At 37.8% G+C, this 19,828-nt stretch overlaps 2 protein-coding genes across 5 annotated transcripts in view; one reads left to right on the forward strand and one right to left on the reverse strand.

Moving 5' to 3' along the window:
* bard1 (BRCA1 associated RING domain 1) overlaps positions 1-7,844 on the forward strand; it is a 30,009-nt gene extending 22,165 nt beyond the window's left edge. For both annotated transcript variants that reach the window (XM_047369815.1, XM_047369816.1), the window contains 2 exons: positions 4,889-4,986; positions 5,985-7,844. In XM_047369815.1, the coding sequence (XP_047225771.1) occupies positions 4,889-4,986; positions 5,985-6,320 (434 nt within the window). In that variant the 3' untranslated portion in view covers positions 6,321-7,844. The remainder of the gene's footprint in view (positions 1-4,888; positions 4,987-5,984) is intronic.
* Positions 7,845-9,559: 1,715 nt separating this feature from the next.
* vwc2l (von Willebrand factor C domain containing 2 like) overlaps positions 9,560-19,828 on the reverse strand; it is a 34,607-nt gene continuing 24,338 nt past the window's right edge. For all 3 annotated transcript variants that reach the window (XM_047371474.1, XM_047371471.1, XM_047371472.1), the window contains exon 4: positions 9,560-15,225. In XM_047371474.1, coding sequence (XP_047227430.1) covers positions 15,074-15,225 — 152 coding nt within the window. In that variant the 3' untranslated portion in view covers positions 9,560-15,073. The remainder of the gene's footprint in view (positions 15,226-19,828) is intronic.

Consider the following 19,828-nt stretch of genomic DNA (forward strand, 5'->3'; position numbering starts at 1 on the left):
TTCATTTTTTTGTTTATTTTTCAATTTGGACATTGGCATTGGTGTAAAACTTGTTTTAATCCCTGTATTCATGACTTCCTGTAAATGACCACAGGTAAAAGATCAAAACATGGATTTACCAACAGAAACATGTAATCTTACCTGAAGTTTCTGCACTGAGCACATCTTTCACTTTTCTTTTCTGACTGTGCTCCAACTACTGTATCTTTGCAAAGTGTCTGACTCATCAATATGCAATGAGTTAGTCAGCTTCTATTGTTGTCATTAATTACCGCTGTACCTCTACATGTATTGAATACTCCACTGCAAATTTAAGATATGATACCTCAGATGTTGTGGAAAAAAGGTTAATTTTGCATTAGTCAGAATACACATCTATGCATTGCAGCTTTTAACCATTCTGTGTTCTTTGGAGTGTTCTAATGTTTAGGAATACAGCTTGTTATTTAGATGTATCCACCTAGAATTAGACACGCAACACTCAAAGATTTTGTAGTCAGTTGTTGATCACCCAGTTTGTTTCACCTGCTGATACAAATTTTAGTATTGGGGGGGTGGTGGTCCTGCAGTTAAATGGGATTTCACTTATATTTCAATACAAATAACAGCATAATTAATGAGTTTACTTTATGGATTTTCTCCTGCATCTCATTTTAGTGATTCGATTATTAGCGTGTTTTGCACTGTTTGCAGCAGTCTCTGTGTGTATTCGCTGTACAGGAGACCTTAGCTTGCAGTGTGAGCCTGAACAAGGGTCTTGCTCCTGTGAAACACATGGCCCTGCCAGAGGCATGACCTCCAGGAATTGAACTCGGGTTACCTCTCTCTGGGGCTGTGTTCAGAATGCAGACAACTCAGATGTGTCTTTATATATGATCTTGTGTTGTCTCTGTCATGTTTAGGGAATTAGATTAGATATGTTGGTCTGTCTGTTTGTGTTCTAGTGATCATGTTGCAAGTAGCAGTATAGCAGCACTGATAGCGAACCCCACTAAATTTGAAGTTACATACACTCATCATAGAAATTAATATTATATGAATTTTGGGCTCTCTGCAGTATGAATTTCAACATCCAAAGAATAGCATGCACATGTATGCATTAATGTATGTGTATTTTCTTGAAACCAAACAGGGTTGAAATTATATATACAGGCTTAAATATATACAGGGGTTGGACAATGAAACTGAAACACCTGTCATTTTAGTGTGGGAGGTTTCATGGCTAAATTGGACCAGCCTGGTAGCCAGTCTTCATTGATTGCACATTGCACCAGTAAGAGCAGATTGTGAAGGTTCAATTAGCAGGGTAAGAGCACAGTTTTGCTCAAAATATTGAAATGCACACAACATTATGGGTGACATACCAGAGTTCAAAAGAGGACAAATTGTTGGTGCACATCTTGCTGGTGCATCTGTGACCAAGACAGCAAGTCTTTGTGATGTATCAAGAGCCACGGTATCCAGGGTAATGTCAGCATACCACCAAGAAGGACGAACCACATCCAACAGGATTAACTGTGGATGTAAGAGGAAGCTGTCTGAAAGGGATGTTCGGGTGCTAACCCGGATTGTATCCAAAAAACATAAAACCATGGCTGCCCAAATCATGGCAGAGTTAAATGTGCACCTCAACTCTCCTGTTTCCACCAGAACTGTCCGTCGGGAGCTCCACAGGGTCAATATACACGGCCGGGCTGCTATAGCCAAACCTTTGGTCACTCATGCCAATGCCAAACGTTGGTTTCAATGGTGCAAGGAGCGCAAATCTTGGGCTGTGGACAATGTGAAACATGTATTGTTCTCTGATGAGTCCACCTTTACTGTTTTCCCCACATCCGGGAGAGTTACGGTGTGGAGAAGCCAGCAGGGGCATTTTTTTTAGTCATCACCTTTTCAGTCCATGGTGTCGTTGACCTTGTTTAACATTGGAGAGTGAATTTGGTGTTCCAGCATCTATTCGTTTATAATGCACTTAAACCTTTGTGGTTTCCAGATCATTATTCCATCCCTACAAATTTCCTTTGATATGAGGGGGGGGCAGTTTGCGCAAATGATTAAAACTTGGACAATTATGATCCCAAACACACATCAGACCTGGTTTTGTAATGGATAAAGCAAGCTCATTTTAAGCTAGGCCAGGAAACCAACCAATTTAAATAAGCTCTACAGATTCTGATAAGAGGCTCTGATAACTGTGTAAGAAGCTTGTTAATGGCTACAAAAAACCAACTGTGGTTTATCCTCAACTTGCTTAGAGAGATTTATTAAAATTTAGTAGGGAATTTGGGCTGGTCAATATCAAAACAGATCAAACCCTTAAAAAGTTACAGTTTGAAAAACACTTGGATCATACTGTTCCAAAAGTTCAAAGTCCCTGTGAGATGCCAGAGAAAGAAGTTATGTTAGGAGCAAAGAGTAACGCAGCACTGCCCCTCCGTCACCTGTCTACAGTGCACTGCCAGTCAGCAGGCTGAAAGGAAGACTTGTCAGATATGCAGAAAATACCAATTCGGCTGTTTGGAAATTTCCTTTTGCTAATAAGTCCAGATAGTCGAGGGGTTCCAAAAGGTACCAAAATTACACAAACTATAATCTGATTTGCAAGCTAATTTAACCATTTAATACAATTTCCTTTTTTAAATCTTTGTGTTAAGACAGATTTCTATTTATGGTTGCTCAAGACAATGAGAATCTCATACCTGTGAATGCCCAGTGAAGGTGTACATGTCAGCATATTTGTATAATTTTAAGCCTGTGTGGAAAACAGTAAGTCCACAAAAACGTCTAACGAATTCTTGTTTATAATATGACGTTTTTTGTTGTCTTACCAAGCCAGAATGAACGGTTCCGATGACAATTACAAACCTTCAGGCTACATTGTAGAAGTAATTTGTGCTGATGGTTTGAACATGCGTATTTAAGCATGTACTCATGCCCACTCGAGTTTCTTTTATTACTATCAGAAATGATGAGGTTTTGTATCTTCTTGCTTGCCCTAATTGGTCCTATTGTACATTGAGTCATCTCTTCAAGGTCATTTTACGTTTTGGGGATTAAACTCCTGACCTGATCCACGTGTCATATTGAGTTGCAGTTGGTTTAATGTTTAATCAGTGGGGAGCATTCATCTTGCCACTCACCCATTCAGTGACTCACAAAGGTTGAAGGTTAGAAGTTGAACTGAACATAAATAAATATGCTAATAAGTCCCCAGCACCAAGCACTATCGTCCGCAGCGATTAACCTCGGTGTCTTTGCTCCTTTTCTTTAGCCCAGGTCCCCTGCAGGTCTCTGGGAAACAAAGCTATAATTAAATGGGTTGAAGAAATGTAATCACACTGCCTCACCATTTACTGCTTCCTACAGATATCCGTGTATGAATGTATGTAATTTGGTTTATTCTGGCAGAGCTTTTCACTTGGGCACATTTAGACTAATTTGCTCATTTTACCGAACAGCTGAGTGAAACGTTGCAGAAAATAAAGCCGTTGTCGAATGATTGTGAAGGTGGAAACATATATGTCGTGCAAGAGTTTCCATGGATACAATGCTGATTAAATTGTTTCCGTCACCAAGTGGTAAACCATGGATTCATTTCCAGAAATAAAAGTAAATATGGATGGGCATAGCATTCTTCTGTTTTGTTACCAATGATAAAAAAAAAAAAAAAACAGTCATATTGGCACAAAACATCCCCTGGCACAGTTATCACCATTTTCTAATGGGTCAAGAACCTTTGTCTTTAAATAGGGCATTTTTTTGCTGATAATTAGTACTATGTTTTGTAATGCTCACAAAACTTTTTTTTTTTTTTGTCTGTAAAATATGTTACTGAAATTCAGCGTACATTTTAATTTAGATTTCAATTTGCATGTTTTGTTTGATTCTGTAATTATATTGTTTCAGTTGTATATTTTTGGTTTTGACATTTATGGAAGACATTTAATATTTACATATGCAGGTACCCTCGACAGACATTGGCAACCATGCTAAAACGTTAAAATAAATATTTTTTGATCTCTGTAAATTGTCCACTCATTGGTCCTTTCCTATGCTCTTTTCTCTTACCCCAGAGGCTTTTTATAGGAATCAGATGTGCACAGCATCATACATCCTTTACTATACTTAACTGTGGGCATTGTGTGCTTCCCAATAATGCATTTTGTTTTGTTGCAATAACCACCTGGACTTTTTATTGCAGAAAAGTTTAATCTTAGTCTGAGGCATTTTGTTAAAAACAATGATTTCTATATAATATATTCTATATTTATGATTGGAAATATGGGTATTTTTAAGGACATTTTAAATTCAGATTTGTCTGAAATTGTTTTCTTGATTGGTTAATTTTCTTCTTGCAATTCACCTGTAAGTGTTCTGGCTTAAGCTCATGCCTGCCTTTTTAAGGAAATTATGAAAAACGTCATTGCATCCATTTTCCACAATATCCATAATTGTCATAGCCATCAACAGAGAATTTTGATCCATGAAACATTAAAAAACAAAATAACCAAAAAAACTTGTAACACTTGCATGTTACCAATCCCGAGGAGAAGGAATCGTTAAATTCTCTATTTTTTCACGTATTTTCCATTAAAAAAAAACATATATTTTTTTTATTGTACATTTCCTGCTTTAAGTTGGACTCCCTTAAAAGACACAAAAATAAAAAGTTCCCAGTTTTGTCTAATATTTACTATGCGGTTGCATCATTAACTCCATAATTCTGGGAGCGTCTCCCTGTCAACAACTCCGGCTTTGACAATCCTTGAAATCTTTCAGCTCATAACAGAAAGACATGAGCTTTGTCATCCTCTCCAAACTTGTCACACTCTTTTAAGTCAGCATAATAAGCTGCAAGCTTAATTATGTTTGTTTTGTTTGTCGGCAGGGGTGGAGGCATGTCTCCAGGCGGGGAAGTGGCTGACTGAAGCTGAGCACGAAGCGGGAAAAGGCCCTCAGCGCAGTCGCATCAACAGATGCAATTTGGTAAACATTTAACACACAAATGCAGGCTAGGTTAACCTACCTTTTTGCCTTTTTGCAAGGTGAATTTTGGAGAGAATTGCTTTATTTTCTCCTGCTAATCAATAGCAACCAAGTGCGTTTGGTTTAGCCTGAACATATGTAAATTTAGTATACTTGTAGTTATACACCCTAAACACTCTTTTGGTTGTTTTTTGTCTGATTTAGATGGGTCAAAAAGAAAAAAAGCTGAATCTGCAGGTGCAATAACGCACCAATATCCCAAGAGAAGAAAAAAAAAAAAAGTCAGAGTCATGACTTCAGCCCAAACAAGAATTTGTGGCAGGGCTTGAAAATTGCTTGCTCACCAGCTAGCAAATAGGTTGACAGAGCTCGTCAGAAAAACTAAACTTTCTACCTTGAGGCTGCAGTGTATCATAATTTAATTTTAGTGTGGCCTTAGTCCATTTCTAGTGATTAATGTAGATAAAAAAGGTGTGATTCACCACTGGAGACATTATAATTTATACAAATGATGAGTATTTGCATTAGACCTTGTAAATCAGGGTATCTAAGCTTTATAACATGACAGGACTGTGTTTTCGTTGTTTTTTTTTTATTGCTTCTCATTCCTGCTGTGAGGATGAAATGTTCCAACTTTTAATGTGATATCATAAACAGTAATAAAGAGACACACAGACACTTAAGAAAAAGTGAAATTCATCTGAAGCATAATCAAAGTACCTTGTCCCTTTATACCCCACAATGCTTGTAGCTTTGAACAGTTCTCCAATGGCCTAATTCATTGCTGCTTTAAAAAGCAATACAAAATAATTTAGACTTTGTTTTGATGGCAAGTTTTATGGGAATCTAATGTGATCATTAACAAAGAATAAATACAAAAAGTATCCAATTCAGGCACCTGTCCAGTGAATTTTTATTTAATTAGGTCTTAAACAAAAATAAGATGGAATGGACACAAAAACCTAAATAACGCATTGACTAGTCTTTTGCTTTTCTAGCTGCCGCCGCTCTTCGATGGCTGTTTCTTCTTCCTCCTGGGCTCCTTTAAAGGGCCGACCAAGGACGAACTTGCAAGGCTTTTGCGAGAAGGAGGTGGCCAACTTTTGAGCCGGCAGCCGAAGCCGGACAGCGATGTGACACAGACTCTGAATGCAGCAGCCTATCATGCCGAGCCGGGCTCTGACCAGGCCCTCTGCACCCAGTACATCATCTACGATCCGCAGGGAACCTACAAGCCAGCAGTTGTCAGACGAGGGAAGGTATGGTCAGCTCCCTCTACCTGGATCATCAACTGCATTGGAGCCTTCAGCCTCCTTCCTGTGCCTCAACATTAAAAAAAGACCTGATTTCTTTTTTTTATAAACCCTTAATAGCTTTTTGTCTAGATTTTACTCACTCTTTGTTTTGATTTTTTTTTTCACTTGTGGTAAGTTTGTTGATTTCTTGCTCAAATTAATCATTGTTTTGCTAACTAAAACAGTAATGTTTACATCTATACATATTTGTGTTTTCAGATTATTCTAAATCATTGTTGTGGGGAGCTGTGTAATTCTTACATTATCTGAATAAATAAATGCTACAGTACATTATCATTTTACTTTTTAGAGAGTGCTAATAGGAATGTAAAGATTATTGGACTCCTAAGACAATCATAAAAGAAGAATAACGAAATCTCAAAAGGTAAAATGCAGTTTCCACACCAACTTGCTTTAGGAATTTAGTGTGATGATTATTAGAAGAGGATTAGAACTACATCAAAACGGGATTGGTTCTTAGTTCCAGACCAATCACATCCAAACACATCAGTGAGGTGTTTGCGTGATGAAGGTCTACTTATTAAGTAATACTTCTGGAAGTTTACAAGTGTGCAATAGTTTCATTTTGATTTTCGGAGTTTATAAGATGAAATAGTCCAGAGCTACTGGTATCTCAAACATTAAGCTATCAAAAAACATACTGTAAGGGTTTCTCAGCAAAGGTAAAGTGTAAGTGGATCCTGTGCAGAGAGTTTGGTAGGATTTAATAGAGTAACTGAAGTTATATGAAATTAAAAATGTCTAAAGTTTTTTTTTTTTGGTTTGATGTAATATTCTAATCCTAAATGTCATGTTCATTAGCTGTTAGGGGACAATCATCATTATGAACAGAAATACATGTTTTAAAAACATCAGTCTGTGTGTAATTAAGCTAAATAATGTGTTTCACTTAGTGAAGGGGCTGGCTAAAGCTTGCAACAGACCATCATCCACAATGAAACAAGTCTTATACCAACAATGGCAGAAAGACCACCGAAAGATGAAGAAGCCATTACCCCAAAACCTTAAAAAAAAGCCAAATCTCAGTTTACCATTGCACCCAGGGACAAGGAACTTAGTTTATGGACTTGTGTCCTGTGGTTTTGTGGTTTCCGGACGAGCTGGAAAGGTTTGTGAGATTATATGTGACTCAAACCAGTTCCGTCAAGAGGAATAGGTCAAAGTTACAGCAAACTATTGTGAGACAATTGTGGACAGTATTCTACCAAATACTAAGGAAATATATGTTAAAGTTGTAAGAAACAAATACTCTCTCTTACTTTTTTGGCATTCAGCAAATATTAATAGTTTTGGTAAATATAACTGACCAAAAAAGTGATTCAATGTCAGACAATGAGAAAAAAACAGTAACGTGTCTTTATGTATTCATAATTAATAAATTAGAGCATGCCTTTCGATGAAGCCTGTATGCCAGATAAAAAGTACCTTTTGAAAATAACACATTTTAAGTAGATATTAAACATGCTTTTTATTAAGCCCACATTTTTGTATTGAAATGTTTTTGTATTGTTTTGATGTAATTTTTTAATCGTGTTTTCATTAGTTGCAAGCAGAAAATCATAATTACTGTAAATAAATGCTTGAAAACAGTCTGTTGGAAAATTAATCAATATAATGTGTATAATGTCTGCATATATATGTATATATATATATATATATATATATTCTTAAAGGTTTTCTTGTGTGTGTGTGTTCATATATACATACACAGTGGTGTGAGTAATTAAATGAAGATGTTTGTTTATTGTTTGATATATTGTGAGGGATTTTTATTGATGTTATGTTATTTGTCATGAAGTTATTTTATGACAGGTATATTTTCCAAATAGGCCTACTTTTAGCCTTGGTAGTACTTTCCTGCTACTGGATCATGTTTGAGTTTCTCTTGTCGTTGCAGGTCAGAAAGCCATCCATCAATTGTCTGCCAACTTTCCAAGCAGGGGTCACAGAAGCTACAGGGTAAATAAAGTAGTCTAGACACCACTCACATCATTAATGTCTTTCAGCTTATTCTGAGGACAAACTAAAATGTTTCCAGTCAATACTAAATATACTAATCCCTCTTACGTAGTCTGTTTCTGGTATTTATTGAATTTTTCTCATCCAGAAACATCTACGAGATTAGGCATCCAGATCTCATCCTAATGAGGCAGTAAAAAGCATCATTAAAAACAAAAGAAACTAGCTGTTTGATGTAAAGTTGCAGTTGTCTAACTCTAGACTTTTCAACTTGTCTTTCTGGGATAAGCTAAACCACCCTGCAGAGCAAGCTCGTGGCTCTGGGTTGAGGTCTGAAGTTAAATTGGCTGAAATTAGATTGACTTAGATCATAATTTGCTACCTCTTGACAACACTCCAGTACAGCCTCAACATCAGCGCCTGTCGATCTTCTTTTCACGTTGAGCGCTTTCATCTGCTGTTAGAAATCCTGCGTTGCAGGCTGTTTTGTTTGTTGCAGTGTGAAATATGTGTTGTGATTTTTTTTTTATGTGATTACTTTCTTTTATGTGAATGGTTATAGGACAAAAAGATAATTATCTAATTGTAAATGTCTGTTCAGTATATAGCAGACAATGGGTCCCGCAAAAACCTGACAGAAAGTCCATATTCTGTTTAGAACAGGAAAAAAAGAAGCCCTTGCACTCAAAAAGACTTCCAGGTATGTGTGCTTTAAAATATCCTCTGCTGGCCATCTCCCAAGATACCGTTTTCAAAGGGATTAGTAAGGGACGTGCCTAATTGCTATTGATTGCAATGTGCTGCTTAAAATTGCTTCCCCCTTTTTTGTTCATGGTGGGAGGTGTAGGAAGGCAATTAGCAAGAAGGACGAGATAGAAGCCAGGACAGGCTTGTAATGAAATGGAATGGAAGATTGAACCAGTGAGTAATGCCCTTGAACTCAGAGAGCATTACAAAACCATTAAACACCGGTATCTCCCTATTCTTCCTCTCATGCAACCATAAGCCAGCAGGACTGTGTGTATTTTGTTTATTCAGAAATCCTCTGCCTTAGAAACACTTTACCTTTGGGGTTTGCTGCTTTCCAGTTCAGGGAACCAGTTGTGTTGAGCAAAAAAAAAAAGAATTCAGTGGGATTTGTCAGCGGTATCCTCGAGGCTTGTTCTTTTTGCAGTTGTTTTTTGGGTGTTTTCTTATCTTTCAAGGCGATCTGGGGCAACAAAGTTCTAAACTTTCTTCTGTTAAAAAAAAAAAAAAAACTGGCCTAATGCAAAACAACAAAAATGAACCAACACACATTCTTTGAATAACACTTCTTTTTAAGTCTATTTAACAAAATATTTTTTGTCTAAAGGAATAATACATATTTTGTAATTTCTGGTGACATTTCATTTTACTCCAGCTGAGATTTCAGAATACACATTTTACGTTTGAAGATATTTACATATTAACATCGAGTGGAGCACCAAGGATTGCTTTGAAATTTGGACTCTGTTTAAATTGAACTTGTGTGAGCATGTATTCAAATACAATCAGAGATGCTCGAGAGTTAAAATGTTGCTATCTTGCATCTGAGTCCACTTTCAACAAACCCTTAGTGCTTGCCCCCCCTCAAAAAAATAATACAATTGATTGTATAGTAACAGTGTTTTAATCTTTCTTGACTACATCTGTGTTGGTTTTCAGGCACACTTCATTTAACAGTTTTGTTGCAGAATAAAATAATAAGGGGAAAACACAATCGTTGATAAATTCCCGCTACAGTAAGTTGGTGTCTCGTGGAAAAAGCAAAAGAGTGAATCTTTACAAAATGTCGATGTACAAGCCTGAAGAGTGAATACTGTACAGATGGGATCATTTGAATAGACGTTTACAAACAGACAAAAAAAAAAGGACTCAAGTTTCTTGGCAGAAAGTTAACAAAGACAGACTGAGCAGCCAATCTGTCCTTCCACGTATTTTCAAGGTGAAAAGTAATTTCCTCCAGTTTTCACAGCGAGAGACTGGGTGAATAGTGGGCGTATGCTGCTTTTTTTTTTAAATGTAGCCTCTTTACCTTAAGCTGTATTTTAATCCATGTCATTTCAACAAGAAAGCCACAGGGAAAATATTTTATCTAATGAGGGACAAAGAAACAAATGCAGCAGTGCAGTCCTGCTGCATGCCTGCATTCTACCTACTGCAATGAAGCATAAATATAGCTATGAACATATTGTTAGATTTCCTCTGTGAGAGCAACCTGAATAACAACTCTGCTCCAACATGTGCAGCAACACTTGACCTAAAGCCTTCGCTGTTTAACTTTCTGTTGACAACCACTTCAACTTCTGTCGTTCTACTTTCCAGCGCAGACAATGAGAGCAGCTCCCCAAATAAAGAAAATGAGAAGCCATTGTTCATCCAATTTAGTTTGCTAAAAGCTGTGCACTTTAGAGGTGTTGGAAATGCATTTGTGAGAACAAGCAGTACAATGAGGTACAATGTCACATTGCAATAAGGATCAAGTGGCTTTATTGTGCGATTCATATCTGCCACTTTTGCGTCTTCTCTGTCTTTCTGTCTTTATTTTTACCTTTATCAAATGCCTGTGTATTTTTAGATCCTGCCTCTTGAGTTTTGGCTGTGAATGAACTGCTCTTGTCTTTGTACTCGTGCTGAACCCAGTGGCTGTTTCTAGAATGTTGGGCAGATGAAACAATGAATAGTTGTGGGGGTAAAATACAAAAGTAACTCACTGCGAACAGGAGGGATACAAGCCAGCACTTAAAGCAGTCCAGAGTTGTTCAGTCGGTGTGTTTGCCAAAGGCCATACTTTGTGAATCTTATCTGGAACAGTAGCAGTAAGGCTTCTGTGGTGGCAGCTTTGCCTTTGAGTCCTGTCCATACAATCCGTGGTCCCTGCAGCTGGAACTCTCTTTCTCTCTGTTCAGTTTGTCTCTGCTTTGACCTGAAATTCCAGCTTTTTTCTCCCTGTTTTGGATACATCTATAAGCTGAATAATTAGATGGCATTTGTAGTAATTATGATGAACGAATCTCCTTTAATAATTCTGAAATGTCTGGAGCACAGAGGCTGCAGCTGATAAACCATTCAGTCGATTTTGCTTTATGAGCCTGCAGACCTCTAGCCAGATAGATGAGCTCTGTCTGTGCACGCAGAAAGATACTAAATCACAGCAGCTAAAAGATGAAATTCTGTTGTTGCTCTTAAAGGCATAGTATGGATTTTTCTTTAAGTGAGGTTGTGTGTATTCATATTTTTACCATGAAGTTAGACAAGACTGTTTTAGCTGATTTTAGTAATTGCAAACAATGTAAAAGGTAATTTCCTTGGGATACATTGCTAGGGTATATTAGTAGATATTAACTATACATGCTTTCACAAGAAACCGTTGAGTCTGTTGCTGTACTCTTAGTCAAACAATGTCTAGGTTACTACGTTAAAGTTAAGTTGGTTGATGGTGGTTCATTCCACCGAATCAGCTGATTGTCAGTCCAGGAACAAAAGCACAGGAACATACCATTTTTGATGCAGGTGCAGAAATGACTGTTTCATCAGTTTATGCTACTTTGGTGGATTTGGAGAACCAGTAGACTGATTCAACATTTTAGCCTCTTTTTCTCAGTTTCTCCAATTGAGATGATGTCCCACATTTTGATATGTTTCCAAAAGTTAGAAATGCATGACAGACACCGGGTGATGTTTGGCATGTATCTGTTGAGTATGAAGATATCAGTGAAGGCTTTTATATTAGCAGTTGCGCTTTGTTGAAGCAGAGATTTACATGTGCCCATTCGGTGCCTTAAGCTCTGGTCAACTGGGAAATTTAGAGAAACAAACTAGTGAATTTTCCTGTGAATCTCTCAAGAAGGAGACAATGTAACAACAATGATAATTGGAAAACACATCATAGATCAATTGAACTGATGCCTCAAAATCAAAGATTAGGTGCAATTTGAGACGATGGGATGAGATAACTAGAAATGACTTAACTACCTCAAGGAAAAAATATAAAGAGGTGCAACAAATGACATATATTTGATGTGTTGCATGCAGGATTGTTGGTGCTGTTGGGTGGTTTCCAAGGATCAGAGTGGTGGCCGTGGATGAAGTCATTGTATTGACCTTCCCTGGTCCCTTGATATATTTTTTTGTTATTTGAATTTTATTTTTGCGTGACTTTGGCTAGTTATGGTTTTCATTTTTGATAGTCTCTAGTTTTTTTTGTTTTTTGTTTTACTAAATAGAACAATCTGTGTTCCAACTGGATGTATTTGTGCCACTGATTCTCATTCTAAATGCTTTTTTGAAAGACAATACCATTGCAGTTTGTTTTACTTTTTTTCATTCCCTTGTTTTGAAATCTTGTCTCCACCTAGTAGCAAACAATAAAATTAAACTTTATTGTTGCTTTACATGTCCTCTTTATAAAATGAATGGGGTGTTGGGGAGGGTGTCTGTTATCTGGCTTCAAAAAAACCTCACTTAAAAAACTTCAAACTGTCAATTTAAAGGGATAGTTCACGATTGTTTTTAGTACGGTCTTTTACTAGGTTATGAGCAATTAGTATCTTACCTACAGTAGATTCATGTTAACTTTATTTAGTACAAACCCAGATTAGTTAGTCCCAGAGGCTGAAGTTAAGAGCTAGAAGGAGAAAGGCCAAAACTAGCAGGCTTTTACTGTCCCAAAAGAACTTCACCCTTATTGCAGTTATATCACTTTACGTGAATGCTTTTATATAGATTGCTGTACTGTCTTACTTTTCTTACCATCAAAACTTTATATTTTGGTTTTTCAGTACATTTCATGTAGGACCATTGTTGGTGGTGTGCAGTCTCTTTCCTCTGTTTTCTGTGTAAATAATCATTGGCTTTTGTGAAAATAGCCATGTAATGCAAGAGTGATGGTGATGTAAAGCTTGATAATATAGCATTTATATAAACCCCAATTCAATTTTTGAGAATTAATTTGTTTTAAGAAGGTTGAAATTTTATTTAATCTTGGGTCTCTTCGTAGCTTCAGCCTCTGGGACCAACTCATCTGGATTTATACCAAATTAGGATACTAAGAGAGTTATCTACTGTAAAGTAAGACATAACCTCCTTACAGCCTTTTAACTAAAACTTTCTGAACTACCTCTTTAGGACTGAACTTTGCCCATTTTTTTTTCCAGTGTCCCCATTTAAGACATGCAGCAGCTATGCAGCAGATATCCAGACTATGGGATCCGTCTAAAATTAGTTTTAATGCCTTTAAAGGTGATGCACCTCTTTAGTCACAGGTCTTTAATCCTCTGTTCATTTCTGTTTCATTACAGAGGGCTAGAAGCTGCTATTAAGCAACTCATCCATCACTGCACAGGAATGGGGTTTAAAAGGTTAACGCAAACAGATCTTCTCGAAATGGAGAAAAAAATGCTAGTGATGAATCAGTTTACAGAAATTCACCTTTGGATTAATGAGAAGTATTTATCATTTGAAAAATTTCATGTTTATGGTGCCCAGTCGGGCGCTTCTTCTCTAAGACTAGACCATTTGACGACCACTGCATTGCCTTGCTGTATGTTATAGTCATGGTCACAAAGCTGCTCCACGCTGGCTGAGACATGCTGGTGTATTCAAGAGAGTTAAATAATCAGTGTCACATTTTAGAGCTCTATATCTTAACATGCCTTATGTGTGTGGTTATGATCGACCCACTGTGCCTGACACACTGAAAGAATAGCATGGCTGTATCCTTACATGGACATTACACTTGTGAATGCTGCCATTAAAGCACTTTGTCATGTGCAGATTCCCCACTTTTGTGTGCCGGTTCGTGCTGAATGTGCCCAAAAAGCACTCAGCGCAAGCACCCAGCTGGATGATTTATTACAGAATACTCCTGATGACGGAAAATTAAAGCGGGCTGCTCTTGGCTGACTAAGTGCATTGATAACAAGTTCAAGCAGTTAGTTAGTTGGAACATATGGACCTCGGAGAAAAAAAACAATGAAACCAGTTGGTCGGGAAGGGTTGTTTTTCCTATAGTTCCTTCTTGTCCAAAGGGTTGCAGCGGCTACCATCTTGCTTCTTCCTCAGCTAAAACATGGTATTACTAACCTCCTCAGTTTGTGCTGCTATTAAACAGAGACAAAATACAAAAACAATGGCATACTGATAAAGAAAAAAAAAAAGTTTGGTAGGATTCATTGCAGGTTGTAAAATATGACAATGGTAGGGGAGAGGTGAGCAACAGCCACATCGATTTAAAAGTCTTATGAAGACAAACATTAATGTGCATTTTGTAAACAAACTCTTAGAGGGAATTTGGGGAACTCAAGCTTATCTGCGGTGGTAGTCCTAGTATGACCAGGAAAACACAAAAAAGCGCAGTAAAGTGTGCTTTCAATTTTTTTTTTTTTTTTTTTCCTGCTTGGAACTTTACAACACCAGCGTGGTTGTGAAGAACATGTAGTAACAACAAGCTGATGACATACATACAGAAACTTGACATGAGCAGTTCAAGAAGCTTAGAAACTTTCGGACAGAAAGCAGCAGAGTCAACGTTTGAAAATATATAGGCCGAGTAAAACTACGGGGCGGAAACAGCTGTGAGACAATTTCCATCATCCTCTCAATGGCAAAAATGTTGCATTTGTGTGAAGCTTCTTAGAGCATCTCTTCGAATCTACGCCATCTCTGTCTTTCTTTTTACTTCTTTGTTTCTTTTTTTGAGGAATTGTGCTCATGCCCTGTCAATCATATAAAATGGTGCAGTAGGCAGAGCCTTGCCTGAGTTTATCCACCATCCACAGTGGAGTCTCTCTTTATGACAACGACTGGCCGTTGAGGCACTCTCGCCGCAAGCACTGCGCCGGCTTCCACCAGTCTCCGTTGTGGCAGCGGCAGATGGTGCAGTCGTCCACCTTTACTTCAATTCCGGCTGGGATGATCGTCGTTCCGGCAAAGCAATTTGGACCTGCCGCATAAAACACAGAAAAGGAGGAGTGAAAACAACAAGAAATGGATGCTCTCCCCCGAGAGCTTTCTCTTTGCAGAAGGGGTGGTGGAGTGATGCAGAGAACTGGGGGGAGTTAGGGGAGTGAGAGAAGATGCACAGATCTTTTCACAGGCACGCACCGATGGGCTTGTTTTTGCAACACTAAAGCGCTTTTGTTAGTCTCCCCTTCTCCCTCGACATGGAGCGCTTTGCATCCTAATGCGCCATGAGCAGAGGAGCCTGCCAGGCGCTGGCTTGGCAGCACTGAGAGGCTGGAGTGCACAAAGAGAGGCAGAGGAAGCAAGAGAAAGCTGCTTTGAGAGGGCAGAGGGAGGGTTGGTGTTAATCACTTCACTTCTGTATGAAAGGGCCACAGAACTCCTTATAGTTTTCTTTTTTCCCCCTACAAACACAAGCACAGACTTCCAAGGCAATAAAGTACTCAGATTAATTTTGACATCTGATTTATCCTCAAAGCTCAGTAGGATTTACCTTTTTGGATTTCATCTTGTTAATAGGATTCCTTTTAATATGCGTTTGTGTACCACTGGAATACACATCATTCCCATGTAATCTGAGCTGGCGGAGAGGCAGATTACAGTGTATAGATTACAAAATCTTCCTTTAGGCTAAAACAGCTGCTACCTTAATCTTGCTACATGTAAAAACCAAGCAATAATATTATTATTTGATTTATTTTTGTATAACTAAAAGAGATTTGATAATATACATCTCTCCCCAAATCCCTTGAGAGTAAATAAGTAGAAGGTGAGCAGAATTCCCCAAGTTTCACTCATTTAAACAAAGCAATCAACAGCTCAGTTGGTGTGACAGCCACTTGAGATTGTTCAGTATTCATTTCTATGCAACCTGCCTAACTGAAGACTCCTCTACAATGTGCTATAAAAGAACCAAAATGTGTCATAACTCTTGAAGACAGAGCCGCTATCAGGGCCAGGAGTCATACACATTTTAGTGCCCCTATAAAACTGATTTAGTGTGAGATAATCTAATGTGAGAGGTGTAAATGACTGTCAACCAGAGAATTTACATGGTTCCTCTCTGTGTACCATGCGTCTGAAAACCTGAGGAAAAATATTCAACCATTTTAAGCCAACAAAGGAACATTTGCACTCCCCGGCAATGTTACCTGGTTGATTCAACCAGGTATCAGAAATAGTCCTCTGAGATTGTACTCTGAGGAACGCATTATTTTGGATTAAGATGTGTATGGCGACTGGAGGTTATCAAAGAACAGTTTATTGTCATATTCCTGAAAACAACTTCAGATTATTTGAACTTTGAGACTTTGCGCATAATACTGCTGATACTAGCCACTGGAAGATGGGTATACTGTGATCTTAAAGGGTCCAATAGTTAGGGAGGCTGTGGTTTTACACCACAACTGCCATTACACTGTTGGTGCAAGGCAGGAAGGATCAGTGCTTTCGTGTTTTGGCCAAAATCTGACCCCACCATTTAAATCGTGTAACCAAAAGTGAGACTAGTTGAACCAGGCAACCTTTTTCTCCAATATGTTGTCCAATTTTGGTGAGCCTGTGTGATTTGAAGCCTCAGTTTCCTAGGTTTAGCTAACAGACAGGCATCTGGTGTTGTCTTTTGCTGCCGCAGCTCATCTGCTTTTAGGTTTGAAACATTGTGTGTAGAGATGGTGTCCTACAGTTGTTACCTTTCTATCATCTGGAACCAGTCTGCTCATTCTCATCTGACCTCTGACAACACAACTTTTTGGTCTACACATATGCTGCTCACTTGATATTTTCTATTTTGTGGAACATTTTCTGTAAACTGAGAGATTGTTGTGTTTAGAACTCCCTGTTGCTCAGCAGTTCATATTCGAATTATATCCCCTTTCCTTCCAGCTCCATGATTGTCTGATTCGTTAATTGTGTTAACAAGCTGTTGAAAATATGTATCCAACAAAGTGGCCAGTAAGTGTATTTGTCGCTGTGGGAAAAAAAAAAAAACGTACCTACTGATTACCTTATTAAAAAAACAAAACAAAACAAAAACATCTGTAATGCCTTTGGCTTCAACATGGTGCTGCCCTAACCATAACCTATAAGTAACATTTAGAACAAATAAATAATATTTGGATCTAGGTCCAGATTTAAGAGAATTTGGGTCCATAGGCCAGAGTCAGTTTTGGTGTCCTGCCCACACAAGTTTTATTAAGATATGCTAGGCACAAAATTAACTTCAAGGCTTTTAGGACTTATAAAGGTAAAATACAGTATTTTTCTGATTTATAATCTTCTAAATGTATTAAATGTTAATTTTAAGAAACGTAAAGTTTTTGGATACAGTTAGATGCAGTTCATATTCTTGGTTGAATATATTTTAATAGCCCACATTGAGAGCGGAGAACTGACTGTCTCAGTATTCAACAAAGGCTTGAGTTTAACAGTCCAACACTTCCCCTCAAACTAAAGGATTATTTGGAAAGATTATGTGCAAAAGGAAGTAAATATCCCTGAAAAATAGCTAAAAATAACCCAATGTCTACCAGGAATCCTCATCCTTTACCTTAGTATAGATAATTTCAAACCTTTTTATTTTTGTTTTTTGGGTTTTTGACCCGGTAAAGGTCTCTTTGATCTGAGCTTAGAGGAGACACTGAAAGTGCTTGCCAAGTCTTAACTCTCATTGATCCACCTCTAGACAGCTGGCACAGGTTACAGGACAAACTCAGTTGAGTGTGATGTGGGATGAGTGTGACCAGTGCTGCTGCCAAGTGTTAACATTTTACAGCCACACAGGTTTGGGGACATGAGGACACATTTTTAGTTTCCTGTTTTCCTACACAAAGGATGTGTGATCATTGGTCTAAAGTGCTGATCGACTGTTTTCAATTTCTGAGGACAGAATAACTACACATATCTGATCCGTTTGTATATTAGGACTAAACAGTTTAGCAGAGAGTGCACTGTCCATTCCCATCTGGTTTGGGTTAGGGTCTCTGTCATTGCTCTTCATTTTTATTACTGTTCCTTTTTTTTTTTGTCTTGTTACTCTTTTTCTCTGCTACCCCTTCGCACCTAAGTTGCACTAATATGTTAATTGTCCAACCTGCCCTTAACCTGTCCTTTACTCCCTGTGGGTATATATGTAGTCTATTTTTTACAGGTTATTTTATATTTCTTCCAAATGTGCATTGTGTAGTCTGTTTTGTTGCCACATTTAGTTTTTTTTATTTGCAAATTGTTTTCTATGTTGTCATCTCTGTTGTCTAACTTGGATTTGGGCACTTCTCTCCACACAACACTAACAGCTTTTTGTGGTGGCTGCACCCCAAAGCCACGAAGCAATCTGCCAACATCCCAGTGTCAGTTTCAACCGTTAAAGCCAGAGTTTATTTACGTAAGTACAATGTAGAAATATGCAAGTGATTCCTGTAAGTTTGCCAAGTACTGCCACATTAACCAAGATATCCATAAAAAATCTTTATAGTAACAATCAGTTCTAAAACAACCCGTTATCACTGCTGTGTCATAATTTTAAAATTTTTCCCGGTAATATACTGATAGAAATAAAAATTAAAAAAAAGCAGTTGAGGCAACATTTTTTTCCTCACAAGAAAGACAAATTTGCATGTTTGGAAATATCTACATTTGAAACAAAAATATGAGCAGTGGTGGCGTGGAAACTGAATGAGCGCTGCCCATCAGTCCTGCCCAGTGTTATTTGTTTTCTATTAAATAAAAGCAATTAGATCATGGTATACATTTTTGTTTGAATTTTTTGTCTGTGTGTCCTTACAGTATATTGTGAAACTGTGGCAATTTTATTCGAGGTTATCATTCTACAATAATCCTATACCTGCCGTTGCCTATAGAAAAGCCAAAAAGCTAGTAATAAATTTATACAAAGCAAACATTTAATTGAAAAATACTTTTAAAAAATGAGTAGAAGGTGGAAGGACTAGTCTGAAAATAGATGGGAAAAAAAGCCTTCATAAAGTGAGGCAAAATTAATTCTCAGGACCAAAAATAATGAATAAATAAATAAGGGAGCTCAATGAGCTCTTTTACACAGTAGTGTAATTATTCAGAAAAAACGTATGCCTCACCCTGACAGGATGCTTGACTCAAGCATGTTATGGCGACTTCTTTCCCACTTGTTTGTACTCTGCCCAGAAGTGAGAGCTCAACATCACACCCTCTTTGTCCTCTCTTCACATCCCCTAGCCTTCCACTCGTATTGAGATTTATCTGTATCCCAGACTCTGACCAAACACCCTTGGGGCACCTGCAAACAGCAGGCCTTCCCTGAAATGCCAAGGGTGTCATTGTGACCTGTCAGGCTGGATTAGATCTCCTCAACCAACTTCGGCAGCCTTGTTACTGTATGTGTTTTTGTGAGAGCAAAGATGTGTTGGGTTTTTGCTATATTAACGATGGACATAAAGAAAGACTTAATGTAAAGGGAAATGTGAACTATCTTGAATAAATGTAGGTCAGATACTACAAAAACATTGGTTTTCAAATGGACATTTTATATGACACCTGGTTTATGTTTTAGTTCCAAATTTATTCTATTCTCTCTATGAATGCAGAATTGT

This window comes from Girardinichthys multiradiatus, chromosome 7 (assembly GCF_021462225.1).
Source record: "Girardinichthys multiradiatus isolate DD_20200921_A chromosome 7, DD_fGirMul_XY1, whole genome shotgun sequence".
NCBI lineage: Eukaryota > Metazoa > Chordata > Actinopteri > Cyprinodontiformes > Goodeidae > Girardinichthys > Girardinichthys multiradiatus.